This window comes from Protopterus annectens, chromosome 3.part0 (assembly GCF_019279795.1).
Source record: "Protopterus annectens isolate FY-2018-M chromosome 3.part0, PAN1.0, whole genome shotgun sequence".
Classification (NCBI taxonomy): domain Eukaryota; kingdom Metazoa; phylum Chordata; order Ceratodontiformes; family Protopteridae; genus Protopterus; species Protopterus annectens.
Genome location: NC_056731.1, coordinates 635,183,271 through 635,206,121, shown reverse-complemented (window position 1 = coordinate 635,206,121; position 22,851 = coordinate 635,183,271). Strand labels below are relative to the sequence as shown.

The window sequence follows — 22,851 nt, the reverse complement described above, 5'->3', positions numbered from 1 at the left end:
TCAGGTGAGCGGTGGCCACTGCCATACATTTGGTGAACACTCTGGGGGCTGTGGTGAGACCAAAGGGCAGAGCTTGGAATTGGTAGTGACTGGCCTCCAGCCAGAAACGCAAATGATCTCTGGATGGCCTGGCCATTTTGATGCGGTAATATGCATCCTTGAGATCTATAGAGCACATCCAATCGACTATTTCGAGAAACTGAAGTATCGACTTGAAGAGTGACCATCTGGAACTTTTCCTTTTTGACAAAGGTGTTTAGTTTGCTGAGGTCTAAGATGGGCCTCCAGTCCCCCGTTTTCTTGGGAACTAAAAAGAACCTGGAGTAAGTTCCGGATCCTATCTGGTCCGCTGGGACTGGCTGGATTTTTTTCTAGCCGCCTTTGAACTTCTATGGTTGCTAGATTCCGCAGACTGGGTGAAACATTTGGGATTCTTGTACGAATGGAAGGGGATTCTGAAAAGGGAATGATGTAACCTCTGGTAATTATGCTTTTTACCCAAGAATCGGATGCAATTCCTAGCTAGGCGTCTGGGTATAAAGCTAAGCGACCCCCAACTGCCTCCAGAGCAGGATGGGCGGGCCTCCTCTCAGGAGCGCCGATAGAGCTTGCCAAGGAACTTCTCCCTGTCACCCTGGTTCTGTGGACCCCCTCTACCGCCTGGGCAGCGTCTACCATTATACCCCCTTCTCTTCCCCTGGAGGGGGGTTCACTATGTGTGTTCTGGAAAGTTCCTTGGGACTTTCGGAACCACATTTTTCCACTTTTCTGCTCTTTGGGTTATGGTCTAATGGGGTGGAAAAACGGACTCCTACGGCAGATAGATTCTTTCCTTCCTGCTCACACCTAGTGAGCGTCTCCTTGACTTTATGCCCAAACAAGGAAGAGCCATCAAATGGGGTATTAACAAAGGAAGACTTGAAGTCTCCGCAGAGCTATCGCTGAACCTGCTGCCCAGCTCGATCCATCAACTGCATAAGAAATGAGCAGCATGGACGAGTTCACAATAGAATTAAGGGTGTTAAGCTGTGCCGTTAATTTCTCCGAAACAGCATCATCTGTTTTGCCCTGTAAAAATCTCCAAGATCTTGGAGGAGATCTCGGTTAAGACGGGTAAAGTGGGTCAAATAGCGATCTCATTGCAAATGTCACAGAACTAAAGATGCGTTTCCCATATCTGTCCATAGTCCTAGAGTCTTTATTAGGAGGATGAACAGAAGAGGTGGTTTCTGACATCTTTCTTGGTGGCCGCCACCACCATGGCATCAATGGGAACTCCCTTCGTAAGAAAAGACCTGTCTTGAGGGGAGGTGATAAAATTGTTGGGCCTCCGAGGGACCGGTTCCATGGAATCAGGAGACTCCCACACCCTTCGAGCGACCAAGTCCATTAATTCGTCAAAGGGCGGAGTAACCCAGGAGGTGGAAGGTTGAGACCCAAAGGCCCTTCAGGAGCACCGACTCATCCTCAGTAGGGGTAAGGGACTGCCAGTCACCCCTCTGCCTCAATATTTCCAGGATGTCTGCAAATGAGACATCCTCAGAGGAGGACCGTGGGGACCCTTCTGATTCCTCTAAGTCGGTGTCTGATGTTAAGGATTCCGGAGGGAAATCTAAATGCCTCCTCTTGCACAGTCTTTTTCTGGGGACTTCCTCAGTGGGGGCGTCTGGTGAAATCTCAGTCTAGCAGGGGGCACTCAATGGGATTACCTTAGGCTCTGGGTCTTGACACTTGGTGGAGACCTGTGATGTAGGGATAGAATGCAGCCCTTTAGGGGAGGAAGAGGAAAGACCCGAAGAGGTAAGGGTCTTGGCAGACATGACCCTCCTCATAGTATCGAAGGCACCGGTTTCCTGACCCAAGGAATCCGCCGGTTCCGAAGAAGACGGCATCCTCCCAGGGGGCGAGACCATGGGCTCTGAACCAGAGGACGGAATCAAGCTCATCTGTGCCGAAGTCCCGAGAGGGAGTCTCGAAACCGAAGCGTCGGTTTGACTCTCACCCCCAGAACCAGCGAGAGAGTGCCAGCTCAGAGACTCTTCGATAGGAACCGAAGAAGTCAAGGTTGACAGGGCTGAGGGCACTGGAACAGGCGTCGGCTCCGAGGGTTCCACCACTATCAGATCCTCTCTTTCCGGCTTCGAAGGCTGAACTGGCCTCGGAGGAGGAGCAGAAATAGTGGTAGGGGTTGGTCGTAGGCTTCGAAGCCAACTGGGTCGAAGCTGAAAACAATTTGGCCAGAGCCGGGTTAACCAAAAATCTCTGCACCACGCGGTCCACATCGATGTCGGAAAGGGTACCGGAAGAACGGGTCGAAGGAGCCAAAGAAGCCACCAACTTAAGGATTGGGGACTTTAAAACTTTTGACACCAGCTCCAACAATATGATTTTGCTCAGAGGTAAGATTTCGGTGCACGGCTCCGAAGGCTGCAGAGCCGGCGACAGAGTCTTCCCAGAGGTGCTCGGAACAGAAGACTTGCGCTCCGATGACACCTTAGAAAACTTCGACCCCTTTGAGGACTTGGAGGTCTGGTCAGTCTTGTCCAATGCTTCTTGAAAATCTGGCTTCAACAGCTATTGACCAATTTCCTTCGCCTCTCTAATAAAACCCCTGCCACTGAAGGAATGGCAGATAGAGCAATCTTCTTGCAAATGTAGTGGACCCAAGCAGTACACACAAGAAACGTGGTGATCGGTGGTGGACATCTTCTGTCCACAGTCACACCTTTTAAATCCAGATTTTTGTTTCTCAGACATTATAAAAAGAAAATGCACACAAATATCAGATCCCTGATAATATCAATAAAGTCGAAAAACCACAGAACTCCTTAGAAAGTTCAGATCCCTGAACTGCAATGACTACGAGAATAATGTGACAAAAAACGTTCAAATAAAATAATTCTGTGAAAAATAAGGGGGTAGGGAATTAAATTTGGCAGAGCTCTGTCAAATAAATGCAACTCAAGAAAGGCTAAAAGCCTAGGAGCAACCGCTCTGAATTAGAAAGAAAAATATCCAGTTAACTCACTGAACAACAATTACAAGGAATATGAGAAGTCTCACAAATATCAGATCCCTGATAGTCTAATAACTCATTTTAAATTCTTTTAAGAATAAAGAATGTTACTAGCCAGAGCTTCCTCCGAAGATCATGCAATCCATTGCAGCGGCAAACTAGATCTGGAGTTAGTAGGAGAGCATCATGGGATAGAGGACTGTGCCTCGAGCTACTCAAAGATCTTGAGCTTGGAAAACGGCCGACTCTGAGATGATGGATCGGCTCCGAACCCCCATGTAAAGAATAAACGGCGAGATTTAACAACTTCACATTAAACTTTACCCTTCATTACCTGTATTTTTTTTTTTTAAAAGGTACATAACTAGAAGGAATTTGTGGAAGGCATACTAGAGAGTCTCCCTTACCACATGACTACTAAACTAATGCAAAATCCCCTTGGCCTGTTGCACTAAGAATGAAATAACTTAATTTTCCCCAAGCAGTGAATACACGTATCCTCGGACTCCCTTACCATGATGAAAATCTGAAACAAACAAGACTGTAAAAGCAATTCGGCAAATACAATAGACACTCACTTTGTCTAGAATGTCAAATGCTGAAAGAATGGTGCCTCTGCTATGGCCCATTGCTAGATGCAAATCTCTTTGCATAGAACACATCTCTTATTTACATAGTACAGAATAGACTTGCTAATGGACTGAAGAGATTCCTCAAGCAGCAGCTTTCTCTCAAAGGCTTTCAGGGTCAAGATACTTACAATGTAGCTGCAACTGCTTAACGATGCCCCATTTTTTTTTCAGAAAGTAAAGTTGTGTACACTTACCATAAATGTAGATGTTAAAGTGTATTCACTTTTGCAGTCATCACTTGCAGGTTATCCCTGCTGGGTAGCCCTCGGCCTGCCCAAGTACCAGAGTAAAGGTTTCCCTCCTGCATCTGTTGTTCTGCAAGTGTGGCTGACGTCAGGTCATCAGGGCTAAAAAGGGAGACAACCAACGCAATTACATCAGTTTTTCTTGCCTCCAAACATCTTGGAGCCCCAGAGAAGATACATAAAAATAGTTAAGAAAAAGGGGGTAGGTGGGAGGGAAACAGGATTGCAACAGTGAATACACGCCAACATCTACACTTGTGGTAAGTGTACAGAACTATACTTTGTCCTTTGTGTTTCACTGTTGCAGTCATCACTTGGGGGAAGAATCCCAAAGCAGAGGAAGTGGGTGGAGGAAAGTTGCACAGTTTTGGGGATGCTAGCATGCCCTGCAGGACTGCAGATACAAATCCTACCCTAGTTTTGGAGAAAGTAGCCAGCTGGTAGTGCTTGCTGAAAGTGTGGATAGATGTCCAATATCAGCTTCCATTACTTCCTTGGTAGGAATCCCCCTCAGAAAGGCTGTGGAGGTAGAGGCTGCTCTTGTGGAATGTGATCTGACAGTTTTGGGAGGATTCTTTCCATGGAAGGTATACAGAAGATATATACAATGAGAGATCCATTTGGAAATGGTCTACTTGGTAATGGGTTTCCCCTCTGCCCCAGGGGCGAATGAAACCAGGAGTTGGTGAGTTTTCCTAATTAATTTGGTCCTAACAAGGTAAATCTCAACTGTCTGTGCACATCCAAGATATGCAGCATTCTCTCCTCTCTATTTGTTGGTTTAGGAAAGAAGGTAGATGTATATGGCCTCGTTGAGGGTCACATCAGAGACCACCTTGGGCATGAAGGAGACTTTGGTTCTTAGAAAGACCCTGTCTGCGTGGAAGATGATGAAGGGCTCACTGGCCATAAGAGCCTGGAGCTCATATACCCTCCTAGCAGAAGTGATTGCTAGCATAAGGGCAGTCTACCAAGAGAGGTATTTGAGGTCTGCTGAGGAAGCTGTCTCACAAGGTGGTGGTGGGGGGGAGGGGGTCAGCTTTTCCAGGAGAAAGTTTAGATTCCAAGCTGGTGTGGGGGGTTTCCTTGACAGTCTGATGTGAGCCACACCACTGAGGAACTGCTTCAAGTGGTGCTGAGAGAATAAAGGCTGTTCCGCCTGGACATAAGCTGAGATAGCAGAGGCATGAGTCGATAGAGGAGCAAGACAAACCCTTATGGATGAGCTCTTCCAAGTAGTCCAGAACCAGGGGTAAAGAAGCTTTAGTGCTGGTGGTGGTCCTAGTAGACCAACCAGCAGGTGAAGCTCTTCCATTGAGAGGAATAAGATTTTCTGGTGCTGGGTCTGAGCCTTCTTAATGTCTAACACCTAATTGCTGAGGGCTGCAGTGGTAACTGTGAGGAATCAGCTATGCTGTTAACTTGAGTGTGGCAAGACCTGGATGCAGGAGCTTCCCTCCCTGTTGTGCGAGAAGGTCTGTCGTGGAAGACAGGGTATAGGGAGAGTGCATGCTCATGCTGAGGAGCATGGGGTACTAGTGTTGCCTTGGCCAATCTGGGGTAATCAGGATAGCCCTTGGTCCTTCTCTGATCTCGAGTAGAACCCTGGGTTTCAAGAGGAAGTGGGGAAAGGCATACACAAACAGGCTGCCACAGTGGAACAAGAGGGCGTCCATCCTCCAGGCTTCGGGGTGAAACTGTCTTGAGCAGAACTTGGCAAGTTGACGATTCTGGGGGCTTGTGAAAAAGTCTATTTCTTGCTCTCCCCAAATGCGAGTGATCTGTATGAAGGGTTCTGTGCAACCCCCACTCGTGGGAGTCCAGTATTTGTTTGCTTAAGTGATCTGCCAGGGCGTTTTGCTTCCCTGGGAGGTATTGAGCTAATAGATGCAATCCTAGATTCAATCCTGACTGCCAGATTTCCATGGCAAGGCGACATAGGGGGTAAGAACGAGTGCCCCCCCCCCGTTTGTGATTGCACCACATGACAGTGGTATTTGTCTGTCCCAATTAGGAGTACCCCTAGTGACAGATGCTCTTGAAAGGTTAGGATAGCACTGTGTACTGCCAGCATTTATTTCATATTGATGTGTAGACCTACAACTTCCTGTTCCTAAAAGTCCTGGGTTTGCAGAGTTCCAATGTGGCCTCCCCAGACATTGTCTGGGAAGTAAGTGGTCAAGGTCTGCTTGTGTGGGCGAAGGCCAAAGCCAAGTCCCTTGTTTAGGGGGCAACCGTGGGCTCACCAGAGAAGCTCCTTCAAGCAAGGTATTAATAGCAATTGGCAATCCAGAGTCTGTGTGTTTGCACCAGAGGTTCCTCAGGTAGCACTGCAGTTTCCGCATAAGCAATCTGGCCAGGGGTACCAGCAGGATGCAGGAGGCAATATATCCCAGGGCTTCTAATATTTGCTTGGCTGTGAGGAGGGTCGTTTGTGCCAGCTGGTGGAAAGGACTGCAGAAAGGTCTGCTTCGGGGGGGCATTTGCTTGGATGTGTTTAGCAGAGTGCCCAGGAAGGTAAGCCTTCGTGTGGGTAGCAGCTGGGATTTTCTCTACGTTTATGGTGAACCATAGTGAGGTCAGTATGGTCTGCACAAAGGAGAGGTCCTGTAGGATCTTTTCCTTGGTTTCTGCCTGAATGAGACAGTCGTCTAGATAGGGGTAAATGTGTATGGCTCTCTGAAGTAAGCAATGACTGGAGCCAAACACTTTGTAAAGACTCTGGGAGCAGTGGATAAATAAAGGGTGGAGCAGAGAACTGAAAGTGTTGGGACCCTGTTCTGAACCTTGGGTAACTCCTGCAGAACTCTCCGATAGGAACATGCAGGTAGGCATCCTTCAGGTCTAGGGTCACTAGCCAGGCTTGTGGTAGGAGCATAGGCAGTGTTTTTTTTCTGGTGTCAACATATTGAATTTTGGAACCAGAAGGGAGAGATTCAGGGTAGAGAGGTTTAGGAAAGGGTGCCATGTGCCCTCTTTTCTGGGAACCAGTAATAGCCATGAGTAAAATCCCTTCCCAGTCTGTTCCATGGGCACGGGTTCTACAGCAACCTGGGCGTAAAGGTTTTGGAACTGGCTAATACCTTCTGCTGCCTGGTTTGCAGGGACATCTGGGCAACCTGATCTCCTCTTTTTTCTTTGAAATAGAATCTGTGCCCTCTGGTAATAATTTTCAGGCAGCCATAGATCTGAGGTGATGGCCTGCCAGTTTTCTAGGAAGAGGGAAAGTCTTCCTCCCAACTTGTCTGGAGACCTGGGGGGCAGAGAGGAGGGGAGGGAGTCATTGCGATTCTCTGGTGAAGGAACTGGGCTTAGAACTCCCCTGTCTTGGAGGGGCTGTGGACCACTGCCTAGTTTTGTTGGCTGTATGCCTGCGGCCTAGGGGTTCACTCTCTGCGTCCCTTTCTCCGAACTGGCGTAGCCTGAGAGGGAAAGGAAAAGTGCTTGGTAGGGAAGTTTCTGCTGAACCTTGGAGGCTGTACCTGCAAAAAGTCCTTGACAGTCTGCATGGATTTGGCTTTGTCCTCCATTTTCCTGATGACTTCATTGGCCTTGGGGCCAAACAACTGCTCTTTGGATAAAGAGGCATCTAAAAATTAGGATTTTACCTGGTCAGGCAAAGGTTGCTCCCTTAACAAGGCGTGCCTGCTTATAAATGATCCTGTAGCTGCACAGCCCTGGTAGAGGCTTCTAAGGCATCATAACCACAATGTAAGGAATGCTTTGCTACCTGAAAGCTTGACTGTACAAAGGTCTGTTAATTCTCTGGTAGTGTTACTGTCAGGCAAGGCAAATATTTTCTGTTTAGAGAGTTCGAGCACATTCTGCTGGAATTTGATCATATAAAATTGACAGTTTAAAGCCCTAATGGCTGAAGTATAAACCTTTTTACGCATCTCATCTACAGCTCTGCTTTGTCAGTTGGGGTGAGGTTTTTAGAAGAACTTGCTCTAGCTTGCTTACGGCCCTAATTACTTCAGGGTCTGCAGCAGGGTTTTTAAATAGGTATTGTGAGTCTAGCACCCTGTAGTATCTATCAAGTTTAGAGTGCATTCACTGTTGCACTCATTACATTTGGGTTATCTGCCTGCAGGCAACCTTCAGCCGGCTTGAATACCAGAGTCTTGGGATTTCTGCGTCGGATGCAATCGCTACTTCCATGACGTCAGGTCATCAGGGGTATAAAACATGCAACCGATGCCATTACATCAGTTTTTCTTGCTCCAGATGTCAGGAGTCCCCAAAATAGGAAGCAATTGCATGGTATGGAACACCCCAGCAAAAAGCAAATACCAATGATATAAAATATTCCAAACAAAAAAAGATAAGTAGAAGTAAAGAGAAGTCAGGGGGCTGGAGGGAGGGTAATCAGGGCTGCAACATTGAATACAGTCAAACATCTACATTTATGGTAAGTGTACACAACTGTACTATGTTCTTAATGTTTCACTATTGCAGTCATCGCATGTGGGTTGATTCCCAAAGCTGTGGATGGGTGGAAGTAATTAAGAAGCATTAGGACTGCCAATCAGGCTCTGTAAGCCTGCTGTGTCCAGCTCTGGATTTAGAAAAGATAGGCAAGTGGTAATGCTTGGTGAAAGTGTGTACAGAGCTCCAGGTTGCAGCTTCCAGGATGACCCTGGTAGGGACTTCTCTGAGAAATGCTGTAGAGGTTGAGGTAGCCCTTAGTGGAATGTGTTCTGATCCCTGTGGGGTAGGCTTCCCATGGTGTTTGTAGCAGAAATGGATGCAGTGTGCTATCTATTTAGAAATTGTTTGCTTTGAAATGGCCTTGCCCTCTGACCCCTGAAGCAAAGTCGACTTGCATCTGGTCGGATTTTCTGAGAGGCTTAGTCCTGCCCAGCTAGAAATTAAGCTGCCTGTGCATGTCCAGGGAGTGCAGGATCCTTTCCCCTTTATTCTGGGGATTAGGGAATAAAGTTGGCAAATGAATGGATTGGTTTAAAGCCACACTAGATACCACCTTGGGCATAAATGATGGGTTAGTCCTGAGGGAAACCCTGTCCGCATGGAAGGTAATGAAGGGTTCCACGGCCATAAGGGCCTGCAATTCAGACACTCTTCTTGCTGAAGTGATTGCTAGAAGTAAAGCTGTTTTCCATAATAGGAATTTTAACTCTGCTGTAACAGCAGGTTCAAAGGGTGGAAGTGAGTGCTTTTCCAATACAAAGTTAAGGTCCCAGGCTGGAGTGAGAAATCTCCTTGGGGGGGGGGGGGGGGGTCTTACATTTTTGGCTCCCCTCAGGAACTACTTGACCAGAGGATGAGAGAAAAGGGATGGCCCAGTATTATAATTAGCTGAGATGGCAGAGGCATGAATCTTAATTGAAGAAACAGATAAGTCTTTGTGGAGCATTTCTGTTAAGTAACCTAGTACATGAGGTAAGCTGAGCAGAGTTGTGCCCATTCCCCAAGACTGGCTTCAGGAACAGCATCTTTTCTACTTTTCTGAAGAGGATTTTCTAGTACTAGGCCTCCTTACCTCAAGAATGACATCCAGCACCTGCTTGCTGAGGGTTGTTGGTGATGAGTTTAGGGGATGAGCCAGGCTGCTAGGTTCAGGGTCTGTAGATGAGGGTGCAAAATCTGGCCCTCCTGCTGGGACAGCAGGGAAGGGGTCTGAGGCAGATGCCATGGTGGCACTACTGTCAAACTACACAAGAGGGTACCAGTGCTGGCGTGGCCAGTCTGGTGCAATCAGGATTGTCCGTGGCTTGTCCTGTTTGATCTTTAGTAGAACCTTTGAGAAGAGGGGCAGAGGGGGAAAGGCATAGATTGAGTGGCTTTCTCAGGTAAATGACAGGGCATCCACTTTCCAAGCTTGGTTGTGGGGAGTTCTGGTGCAATATTTGCTCAATTGATAGTTCTGAGGGGAAGCAAAGAGGTCCACCTCTAATGCCCTCCCCCCACCTGTTCCTCAAAAGCTTGAATATTTTGGGTTCCAGTTTCCAATCGTGTGGGTCCATGAGATTTCTGCTCAAGTCTGCCAGTGAATTTAGGTTGCCTGGCAGAAACTGAGCTTCCAGGTGAACTTAGCTGCTCAAGGCTGTGCTGTGTTCCACAGAGTCAGGGTTAATCTGCAGAGTGGGTAGGAATGGGTTCCCTTCTACTTATGTACCACATAACTGTGGTGTTGTCTGTCTTTACCAATAGTTGTCCAGGAAGAATAAGGTCTTTGAAGGCCTTCTGTACAGCTAACATTTCTTTTTGATTGATATGCAGGTACATTTGCTTTGGGCTCCATTTGCCCTGAATGCATTGTCCTACCATGTGAACCCCCTATGCATAGTCTTGACGCGTCTGTTAGGGTTTGGGTGGCAGGGGGTAGAGTGAAAGGGAGTCCCTTGTTGTGCTAGCAGGCCTCTGCCCACCAAAGGAACTCTGTCCTTAGGCAAGGAATGATAGGAATCATTGTTTCCAGGTCCTGAGAATGTTGACACCAGAGACTTTTTAAGTACCATTGAAGTTTCCTCATATGCAGTCTTGCACATTGAATTAGTAGAATGCAAGAGGCCATGAACCCTAGGGGCTTGCAGTGTCTTTCTTGCAGATAGCTGCGTTTTGGTGGCCAGTAGATTGAAGTAGTTTGTCAAATTTGTTTTTCCTGGAGTGAAGAATGCCATCTGGGAAGTTGTGTTCAAGCTTGCTCCCAGGAATACAATCTGTTGGCTGGGTACCAGATGTGATTTCTTTTTGTTGAGGATGTACCCCAGTGAAGTTAGAAGTCTCTTTACAAATGCAGGCGCTGTAGTAGCAATTCCGGTCTGTCTGCCTGAATCAGGCAATCGTCCAAGTATGGGTAAATTTGAATTCTACTCTGCCTGCAATATGCAATGGTTGGAGCTAGGCATTTTGTGAATACCCTGGGCGCAGCAGATAAGCCAAAGGGAAGTGCAGCGAACTGATAGTGCATAGAGCCTGCTCTGAAGCGCGGGTATTTTCTGCAAGATTCCCTTATGTGCAGATAAGCTTCTTTCAAGTCTAGGGTTGCTAGCCAGGAGTCCTTGGTTAGCATAGGAAGCAGCTGTTGGAGAGTAAGCATTTTGAATCTTGGAATCACCAGAAAGGTGTTGAGAATAGACAGATCCAGGATAGGGCACCAAGAGTTTTATTTTCTGGCTACCAGAAACAATCTGGAATAAAAGCCTTGTCCCCATTGTTCTGCTGGGACAGGTTGAATAGCCTTGATACTGAGAAGAGAAAGTACTTGCCTTTTGGGCCTCTGCTCACTGGTTTGGGGGGAGGTCTGGCCATCCTCTTGGGGTTGGAAGTGAATTGAAGTGGATTCTGTATCCCTGGGAAACCATGTTTAAGACCCATCGGTCCTGGGTAATGTACTCCCAGTTTTTGGCATGCAGGGCAAGTTTTCCTCCTAAAGGTGTAAGTACTTGGGCAAGGCTTGGAAGAGTTAAGGATAAGTCATTGTGAGATTTTACCATAGGATAGAGGCTTACTACTCCTGCTTTTGGAAGTGGGAGCACTCAATTGCTTAGATCTGTGCATACCCTGAGACTGTAGTTTTGGTGGTCTGCTGCCCCTGGGTTTGGACTGAGAAGGTCTGGGAGGGACTGGAAAAGACCAGTTCTTAGAAGGCCAATGTCTACTGAATTGAGGTGGCTGCACTTGTAAGAAATCTTTAACAGTTTGCATAGATTTAGCTTTTTCCTCCATCCTTTTGAGGACTTCTGCTTTATTGCCAAATAGACTCTCTTGGTTTAATGGTGCATCTAGTAATTTTGCTTTGACATGGTCTGACAAGGTTTGTTCCTTAAGCCAAGCATGCCTTCTAAGAACAGACCCAGTGACAGCAGCCCTGCAAGATGCTTCTAAGGCATCAAAACCACATTGCAAAGTATATTTACCAAATTGGTTAGCAGAATGCATTAACTCTTGTAAATCTTTATGTTCTGCACAATCAGGAATCAACATAATTTTCTGTTTAATTAGTTCCATAATATGTTGCCGATACTTTGACATATGAAACCGGCAATTTAAAGCCCTGATGGCAAGAGTAGAAGAGGTGTAGACCTTCTTACCCCATCTGTCTAAAGCCCTAGAATCCCTGTCCGAAGGGGTAGGATTTTTGGCCATAGTAGCATTAATGCCTTTAGGTCCCTGGGAAATGGTCTCTGGATCAGCAGCAGGATTGTTAAAGAGGAATTTGTGGGAGTCAGGTACTCTATAGTACCAGTCAGGTTTCCTGGGAGCTGGAGGCAAAGTATCAGGAGTAAGGCTGGATTCCAAGAAGACATCTACAATTTCCAGAACAGGAGGGATAGCTAGAGGCCCGTGCTGAGACAAGTTTAAAAATCCCCAGAGTCTCTTTTTGGACTGAGAGTAGTCCTGGCTCTCCCAGCGGAAATGCTCTCTAAGGGTATGCAGGGTTTCACGAAAAGAAAAATCTTCTGGTGGAGAAGCAGAGGGAATGGAATCCTCTGCATCAGAATCCTCATAGGTAGATAAGGGTATGTTCCTGGTAATCAGAAGGGTCAGAGTTATCAGACTCCAGATCAGAAGAATTAGAAGGAAAATCAGTTCTAGGTCTTTTTGAGGGGGAAGGCTGACTTCCCCTAATTAAAGTAATAAGGTCTTCAGCCATTCTAAGCATTTGTTTTTGAGGCATGTGGGCCTGAGAATGCACTCTGGTCGGTTTCCTAGGCGTAGTGCGTACTCTAGGCCTGCGAAACTCAGAATTTTTGGTATGAAACAAAGTAGTCAGTTTAATATGAAAATCGGCCTGAATACACCCTCAGAAGCCGATGCCTGCACAGTGGCTCCGGGCCCATCCAAGGTAGAGACATCCGCAGGTTCCACAGTCGAAGAAGCATCTCACACCATACCAGACACCGAATGGGTCTTAGTAGAGGCCTGCGAATTTGTAGAAGCGGGTATCAGGGTCTGTGAAAGAGCCTCACTGAGTACCGGCGGACTAGCGTAATGGCAGCGTCGTCGGCAGTTTTGGACATATGCAGTCTGTTTCTGTCTTTATCCTTATGTTTTTTCAGAAGATCGGTAGTCGGATGGCTTATCAAAGCCATTTCGGAATAAGGCGACCGAGAGCGAAAGAATTTAGCAACAAAAATAGCCCGACGACGAATAGTTTGGGCGTTGAACAAAACACAAAACTGACAGCAAGGGATGTCGTGGTCTTGGCCTAAACAGGTGACACAGTAAGAATGAAAATCTCTGTGAGCTATTTGCTTTCCACAGGCAAGACAATTTTTTTTTTCTGACATCAGTTAGAGCAAGAAAAAAAGGATCTCCAATGGGGTACTTATCTTTTAGAAGACTTCCGGTCTGAAACTCGAAAAACAAAAATTAAATTTCAGGAGGCGGAAGACCGGCACTTGCGAACTGCTTCTACTTCGGGTACCGCACAGCAAGAAAGACTGATGTAATGGCGTTGGCTGCATGTTTTATAGCCCTGACGTCATGGAAGAAGCGACAGCATCCGACGCAGAAATCCCAAGATTCTGGTATTCAGGCTGGCTGCGGGCTACCTGCAGGCAGATGACCCAAATGTGATGACTGCAACAGTAAAACAAGAAGAACATCAAACAACAACTCGGCAGGAGGTTGATCTGGTGGTGTACTGGACTCCAAATTGGTCTCAGTAGAGGCCTACAGCGGATCGTCGGCTGTCATCAGGGGCTGCGAAGGTGCCTCACTGAGTTCAGCTGTAACCTTACTTTGAGAAAGGGTGGACGGTAGTCCAGGAACATTAGAAGGCCCAACTTTTGGAGGCCTATCCTTGCCCATGTCTTTTTTCTTCCTGGGAAAGTCAGACACTGCCGGACACAGATGCCATTTCACATTACTGGAAAGACAGACTAAAATGCCTAGTTACAATATCAGCTCTTTTTTTTATAATACGAGCATTAAAGAGGGCAGAGAAGCGACACCCTGGAACGTCGTGGTCTGGGCCTAAACAGGTGACGCAGAGAGAATAGAAGTCTGTGTAGATTTGTTTTTCACAACTGAGACAGTTATTAACTTTTTCGGACATCGGTTTAAGGCAAGAAAAAATTCCCCAATGGTGTACTTTGCTTTAGACGGCTGTCTTCACTCTGGCAACGGCAGACCATCACACTTGCAAAACTGCTTCTGCTTCAGGCTCCACGGCAAGAAAGACTGATGTAATGGTGTCGGATGTCTCCCTTTATAGCCCCGACGACCTGACATTAGCCACATTCACAGAACAGCCGATGCAGGAGGGAAACCTTTACTCTGGTACTTGGGGTGGCTGAGGGCTACCCAACAGGGATAACCCACAAGTGATGACTGCAACGGTGAAACATGAAGAACATGTGCACCTTCCATGAATCAGAAATCAGCTCATGTAAACTCCCATTCTCCAATAAAACATCTGTCATTGGGACTTGTGATGAGTTCTGGCTGGAAAAAAATTGGAAGGCACACCTGAAGACTGGCAGACATAGTCCATGTCCCAGGATCACATAAATATATAGAATATGAGCGATTATAGTACGAGTCTGACCACTGTCAACTCGTAGCCCACGACAGCAACCCACATCTTCAGGTGTAAAATAGCACTATAAATTGTGTTGACCATCAAGCCTAGAAAAAGAGGGTACAAGTCTGGACCTTCCTGCACATCCTCACCCAGGCTTCCAAACTACAACAAAACAGAGGACAGTCCAACCCAACATTAATGAATGTAGTCCTCTGCAAATTAGGAGGATTTTTTTTTTTTATTTGTTTTACTCTGTGGTTACCCTCCAGTACTGCAGGCACAAAAGTGTAGCCATTCCAGAGACTATGAGGGAATCTGTTTCTAGTCCACAAGCTAACGGACTAGATAAAGAACACAAGATGACAACCTTCTCTATAGCAAGTTTTCAACCACTATGATGAACATCGTGGTAAACACAGGCCAGTCCATGATGCACTTCATAAGCCTCAAAAGGAGAGACCATGGCAGCAGTACTAGTGTCACAGAGGCAACAGACAATGTCTACATAGACTTCTTATGACATGGACAAGTACCATTAGCTCAAGCAAGGACAAACTTATTCCTACTTGACAGCCAAGCAAGCACAAGTATGTGAAAGCCATGTTCCTGCCAGCAGACACAAATTCACTCAGAAGCACACCTGAATACACTGGTAAGGGGAGATAGGAGAGTAGCACCAGACAATGATCACTATTGGTGTAATCCCAAAGAGATACTGACTGGTCCTATCAGACTTTTATCACCTGCCTGAAATATGGTAGTGATATAGTAGAAAACAGGGAGAAGAATCCTTGGGCTATTGCACCACCAACCCAAAGAATGATGACCCGAACAAAAGAATGGAGAATGCCTACACCTCAGGATCCCCCCCTTCCACACACACACACACACACACACACACACACACACACACACACACACACACACACACACACACACACACACACACACACACACACACACACACACACCCACCTTGGGAGATTGGGGGGAGTGCATCATCTATAGGCCTATTAACTTGAACCCCTGATAGCAAAGGATAAAGTCACCAAACACTGAGAATGGGTGACAGTTTTACAAATAGACTTCTCTGCAGGAGGTTGTGAAGAAGGCCTACCCTCCATTTCACAAGTCTAACTATGTTCAAGCAGACACTTGGGTCCACCAGTTGAATCTTTTCTGTCATTAAATAAAGAATTTTGAATCATCTCCATCTTCATTGTAGCAAGGAAAGCCAAGTGTTTGTCCCTCAGATAACTGTGGATGCCCAGGATTAACTGCTGGAGCACAAGATAATGTATCCTGTCATACTTCTCTGTACCCCACAGCCAGCAGAAATATTGATGGAGGTCTTGGCACATTATTTGTTTGCCACGAGGACACTTAAAAGCTTTAAATTAAAAAATTAAAATGCAAAAATATTTCACTGATATCAGTCAAGATTAAAATACAAACTATTTAGGTGGCAGAAGTAAATAGACAGGCTTAGGGTCCCAGTCACACACCTAATATGGCAACTGAGGTCACAGCAAGAAGCAGTGCAAGTTACATTCACCCTTAGTGCAGAATATGCAGAGAATATGTAGGAGAAGAGAGGGGGTTCCAATTAGAATGCAAGACAGGATGAATCCAACTGCAAACTCACCAAATTGGTCTAGATAAAACAATATTATTGATGGGATATAAATGTACATTACACCATTAATTACAGTTGTACACAACTACAAAACTAGTACAGCATTGTTAACGAATGCACTTTATAGTTTATTTTTTATTTTACTTTTTTACACTGATTACCTGGTGTAGTATTCTTGTTATTTGGCTGCAACTTTATATCTGTACCTCTAGTCAATTCTCGGACCTGACTTGGTTGAGAAGCTGCTGCTTTTGCTGTTTGTGCTTCAGATACTGCTGGTTTGTGAGGACTTGAGACAGTAGCTTTGGCAATGACTTTTGAGGACTCCAACAAAAGCTGGGGTTTTAGTCCTAAAGCTTTCTTAGGACTAGGGGATATCACTCTGCTTGACTGAGCTGTAGGATCACTAGTTACCTGAAAAATAGTAAATATTAGTGTCAATGCATAAATCTGAAGGATAGTGCAAAGAATCCGTAAACACTAGCTTAGCTAAAGACAGGGAAATCGAACACTTAGGACAGAGAGCAGCACTAAACTGCACATACAATATTCACTGAAGCACTTGTCTGCAGCACAACATGCTTCAAACCAAAATTAGCCTAAATCATTCAACTCGCAACAACCCTGCAGTTAGAGCATCTTTTAGGAATAAAACTTGTTTGAGAAGAGCTGGTGCCAAGATGTACTTGTATTCACATCACATCTTTGAGAAAAGTTTAGTTATGTACTTACCATAATGCTGGATTTTTACCATAATGCTGGATTCTTTCATTCCAGTCTATCTTGTACAACTGATAGGTCTTTAGGCTGCTTGTCGGATCCCAGCCTGCAAAGTTAGTGCTCCAGCTTCTACCTCCACAAAACGTTCCCTCCAATGATGCACCTGGCCTAAGCTAGCTTCCTTCAGATCAAGTTTGCTGCCTAAAATAGGTAATACAGAACATGAACTTCCAAATCCTCAAACAAAGCAAAAGGGAGATGGTGAGAGGGATGTCATATTGAACTAACAGGAATGAAAGGATCCAGGGTTATGGCAAATATGCAACTGTCATATCATTTTCAATGTGATCAATCCAGTTAGTGAAACACTGAGAATGGAGGCTCCAAAGGAAGCCCTGGATATTTAAATCAAAGTATGCAATGTGGATTAAGTTGCTACAGCACAAATGTCAATAGATGAATCTTGAAAGGCACTGTAGATGTAGCCAAAGAATGCATTTAAGGCAATCTTAGTTTAACTTACAGTGGTTCATTATGATTTGTATGAGCAAACGTGGTATAGCCAAGCCAGCCATCCGGACAGTATTATCCTAGGCACTCTTTCCCAGTCTTTTTTGTGCAAAAACAGAAACCTGAAGATTTCCAGAGTCCTTTTGTGCACTGAAAATAAAATCGAAATTGCCTGTGAAAAATCTAGGGGTATGAAGAGTATACTTGCTCTTTTTAAAAAGAGAATACCAGAAGGTGGATCATATGGTTTAGGATGGATTAAGAGGCCACTTTGGGAATGAAGGTTGGATTAGTTCAGAGAGAGACTTATGAAAAAATGAGGTATGGCCAGAGAGAAGAAAAGAGCATGTAATTCAGAAATTCATCTGGCAAAAGACTTTTTCATGAAAGAAATCGCAAAGCAGCAGAATATGCTGGTTCAAAAGAAGGCCGTTTTAGGGACCCCAGACACCAAACAGATTCCAAAGAGGGGCAGTCCGTTTCACCAGTGGTATAAGAAAAAAAGACAACTCTCAGGAATGCCTTGCACAGTCCGCATGATGCCACCAAGCAGAAGTCTGCTTGTGGAAGAAAACTAAAGCCAACTTGACTTTAACTATGGAGAAACTGGTACCACAACTGAATAAGGTTGATGAGAACTATAAAAAGTTAAGAACCGAGACTTCAAAGGGATTGCTCTCTCTCTCCGGAGAAAGCCCAGTAAACAAAACACGTCCATTTACTACGACGGGGCTTGTGTGTAGAATCTTTCTGGGAGGCTGAATGAATCTGAACAAAGTCCTGGGATAAAGTGGAGTGCATGACCATTACTGGAATTGGAGAAACCAGGCAGTTAATTTCAAGTCCTGGAGATAAGGGGAGGCTTCCAAGACAGATAGGATAGAAGATCTTGTACCAACTCTAGATGAAGCCTCGGCACTGGAAATCAAAATGCATCTGGGTAAAAATGGAGCAATAAAGTTAAGACACTATACCAAAGGGCTTTCTGTGAAAACTTTGGTATCAGGGGTTCTGGTAGACAAGCATATAGGATCACAAAAGGCCACTGCTCAACTGAATCAACTCTCTAGGACTGCATGTCTTGAGAGATCATGGTAAACAAGGTGCTGGTCTTGGTGGTAGCAGAAAATGCAAAGAGACTGCAGCACAGATGGCCCCCAATGACTGAAGATGGTCTGAAACACAGATTGATGAAGGCACAAGAACTGTTCTGATGACCCTTCTGATGGCACTGCTACCAGAAAGAGGTGCAAGTTTATTGCCCAACACTACATCACTCATTGCTTCCAGACATAAGGGATAAAGACCTGCCCCCCCCCATGATATACCATATAACAATCATGGTGCCAGTCTGAACAGATATCACACCCAAAGAAAACTAATCTCGAAGCCCAGGTAATGGATAGGGGGATCATCATTTCTAGGAAACTGATCTGAAGATGAATCTCTTGAACATTCCAAGCAACTTGAATAATCCTCCCTTAAAAATATCCCCCACCCTAAAAGAAGGGCATCTGTTTTGACTATTGCAGTCAGAGGAGGAAGAACTTTCTAAGTGGACAGGGATGAATGGAATCCACAAACGTAGAAGAACTTTGTAACTGGTGGTTAGAAGGTAGTAGAGACTAAGACTCAAATCAGATCAATTGCATAGTAACCACTACAACACCCTCGTGTGGCAGCAGGCAAACTGAGCAACTAGAATATTAGCTGTCAGGTGAGCCAGTGACCCAAAACCCAGAAAACCGAAATGGCTGGGAGAGCGTCACACTGCAAAAAATCCTGAATTGTCTTGTGTAAACTTGCAACCTGTCTGGTGGCAAGGAAATTATGCAGCGAACAGTAGAGTGCAGTTGATGGAATTGAATAGTCTGATTAGATTCTAGTAGTGACTTTTCTGCACTGATTGAGATTCCCAAGGACAAAAAAAATCCTTGGAGAACAATTCCTAGCTTTTAAAAAAGATTCCACTGTTGTGGCAGCTAGAAGTCAATCTTCCAAGTAGAGAAACAATCCGATGGGTTGCAACTATTGCTATGCACTTGGTTAACATCCATGGGACTGTTGTGAGACCAAAGGGCAAGGCCCAGAACTGTTAAAAGATGGTCTCCTATTTAGAAGCAAAGCAATATTGCCCCAATGCCCAGGGGATTTATCTGGGATTAAGAATCCTGGACTGAACTGGGTCTATTTTCTTTAATATGTAGAGGTAACATAGGTCAAAATTGGCCTGAGGTTTTTTTTTTTTTTTACAATCTTTTCTCGTAAGGACAGAACTTCCTTTTTGGAACCAGGAATCCTGCATGATGGCCATCCAGACAGGTAGTGTTGGAACAGAAGACTCCAAATGCCTCCAGAACGGAGCAGACAAGTAGCCCTTCAGGGTTGTGACTGTGGCAGTCAGAAATGGCCAACAATATCTCTGGTTCAGCAGACATCCACAGCCTCTTGGTCTGTGTCAGTTAAAGACTGCCTCTGTCTCAGCCACCCCCATCAGATGGAAGACTCAGATTTTTGGAACTAGATATTGGAGTCCTTCCTACTGCATATCACACAAAACAGCAGCTAGCGCATTTCCCACCCTGCTCACACTTCTGCATGTGCTCCTCGACAGCTGGACCAAAATCAAGATCAATCATACTAGGGTACAAATAAAGTACACTTTGAAATTATCCAAAAAAATCACAAACAGAGCCAGGCAAGGGACATCATACAGATGCATGTTCCCACTGCCTGAGCTGCTCCATCAGCTACATTGTACAGGAGCCACATGAAGATTTCTAATTCTGTACATCGTATTCAAGATGGTTGCCAACAATTTCCTTCAATCTGGCGTAGTAGGTTTCTTCAGCGTCTCCAATTATCATCTAAGGTTTCTCTAAAATCTATTCATATGGGTGGCCCAGGTCAGAGCCCCAAATCCAAAGGTGCCAAAAGCAAATGCCTACCTCATTTCCAGATAATCCCTACTGGGTAGGAGACTACGGCCATATCCTCTGTCAGTTCCAAGTAGGCACCCATCTCTATTTGTGTCTTCAAGAATCACTTAACACTTGACCCAGTTCCATGACTGAAGCACTTCTGATATTACAATAACCTGAGAGAGGATTTGATGGGAACTGGGAATGTTCCTGCCCCTGAGGTCATTGGCTTGATCTCATGGTCAGCGACTTGTCTACAATTAGTATAACATTAGTATAGGCTCAGAGAGGATTTGTGCGAAAGGTGGTGAATCCATAGGTTCATAGATTATAAGACTTTGTAAGACAGACCTGCTTCAGCACCTTCAAAGATGAAGTCAGCCTTCTTTTTATTAATTTCTGTCTTGTGAGCAATCTGTTTTTTCTCTGTACTAAACTTTGTAAGCAGTTTTCCTGGTCTCATCTCCCTCCTGATCGGAAAGTAACTTGATCACATTTTCCGTCAGAAAGAGATCTCCATGCAAAGAACTTGCACACTGTACATTCCACACCTAAAATGTTCAACCCGAAAAATATATGCACAGGTCATATCTATCCAGAGGTGGGGTGGGTGGTTATTGTCCACAATGTATTGATGGAAAGCTGTTTATTTTAACAAAAGCACTGGAATACATTTTATTGAGGGCAACAATCTGCATCTACACCACGCCAAAAATATCTGGGAACATGTATAAAAACAACAAATCTAAGAAGCACACATGAATAAAGGCAACAGAGCACTTAACTACAAAGTTTCAGGCTGTCTGAGCAAGATGGCTGCAAACGAGATATTAAAGAATCTATCTTAGGCAAGATAGGTGCATTATGGGAAGGAACATTTTAGGAATTCAAGACTGCAGCACTAGCTTTCCTAGCTTAGATCTGTCAAAAGGCCCAAATCAGTTGAATCAGACAGACCAAGTGAAAAGGATCAGATTCACTTAGTATGGGGATTTCTGGTCTCTACAACACATTTCACTAACAGCATCACCACAGTCTTGTTTGACAATGCTCAAGGTAGAAGCTGTTTGGAGGGGGCCCTCATTCAGGCAATATAAAATGGATGATTTTTCCCCCCATGGTCTACACAAGAGTCCCTGTGTCAGCCCGACATCCACTACCTTCCACAATGCAAATTTTGGTAGGTGTTTTTCTGTAAAAACATAGCTACTGCATTGTGGTACTCCACTTCTACTAAGAGCCAGTCACATACTTATGTTGCACTTTCCCTGTGATAAGCAATCTGGTGTTAGCCACTCACACTCACTCTTGCCTCACTGGTTCTGCCACAGCCAAAAAATTAACTGAACTCAAGTTGCCTGGTTTGCAGGCAGGCCTTTATTACTCTAGCATGGAGCCAATATTCAGATATTTATATATTCATAGATTACTAGGTTAAAACTCTTTCTAAGCCTACCCACTTCCTGAAAGAATAATGTCCCATGTCCAAATAGGACATTTGAGGCCCAGGCATTTATAATCTACCTTTGTCCATAAGGGACACTGGTGACAGGCTGAGTGCACGTTTCCTCTTCCTCATCCACTGGTCTGGTAACACTCAAAATAGGTAACAAATGAACTCACCTTCACATAGATGGGAAGCTTGAGGGGCAGTAGCTGGGACACATATGTCTCTCCAGCATGTTTTAAGTCAGAAACAAAATTCAGGTCCTTAAATCCAGTATTTCTGGTACAATTTGACTTAAAATAGGCAGGAGATTATAAGTGTGGGTTATGCGGATGCCTTTTAAGCCAGGCATAGATCACCCCTCAGCAATCTACAGGAGGATAAGTAGAGGAAAAGGGCATGAAGGTGGTCTACATAAGGCAAGTTTCTTATGCCTTGTATTATTTTTGTAAGGAATCTCTGAAGCCACTCTAGTTGCTGCATATGCCTGGTCGAGTAAATACCAAAAGAAGAGCATTGCACTTGGTACTCTGCCCTTATCAGAACAATCATAGTGTGAAAGTGACTGCTTTGAACCTAGATGTCTTGTCCTTACTTACAAGTTGGACAACATAAAATATTTCCTTACCACTGTAGCCACATGGCAGTCAAAGACATGGATAATTGTCTACGTGTGTACCCAGATCCCAGACCACTGGATGGACTCATAGGGCAAATTATCAACATGGTAATTAGCTGGGATGTTTGACTTCCCAAAGGGTATAATTATGCATTTCTAAGCATGGAGTTTAATACTATGGCTTTGGTATCATTTGTTAGAGACAGGCCTTCTTGAAGAAGACTAATCAACAGGGGAGTCTAGGATAACCCCATCTTGCAATCTGCAAACTTAGTCAGCCACAAACCTTCAGCACTGGATGGATGCCAAAAGGATTTAGATTTTCACCACTTATAGCAGTAAGTAAATAAATCAATCAATCAATAAATAATGCAGAATGTTGCGTAAGGGTTCAAAATTAGTACAGCAAAACTGCGAAAGATAGACCTACATAATTATACTGTTTTTCATATTTAAGGACTTCTACTGGAGTCCACTCACACCTGAATCCAGCACAAGAGGGACTTAGGAGCTGACTAGGGTCCATTGCTGGTAGGGGCCCATAAATGTTACCAAAAAACTCACACACCCTCTTATCTACAAATGGTTGCTGTGTGCACTGCTGCATCTA

General features: G+C 44.9%; 1 protein-coding gene across 1 annotated transcript in view; it reads right to left on the bottom strand.

Annotated features, from left to right (window-relative positions):
* Positions 1 to 16,438, bottom strand: part of LOC122796501 (anillin-like) — a gene marked incomplete at its 5' end in the record, with an annotated part of 1,089,678 nt that extends 1,073,240 nt beyond the window's left edge. The window contains 1 exon segment of the mRNA XM_044065033.1: positions 16,186 to 16,438. Within this exon segment, the coding sequence (XP_043920968.1) occupies positions 16,186 to 16,438 (253 nt within the window).
* Between the last annotated feature and the right edge of the window lie 6,413 nt (positions 16,439 to 22,851).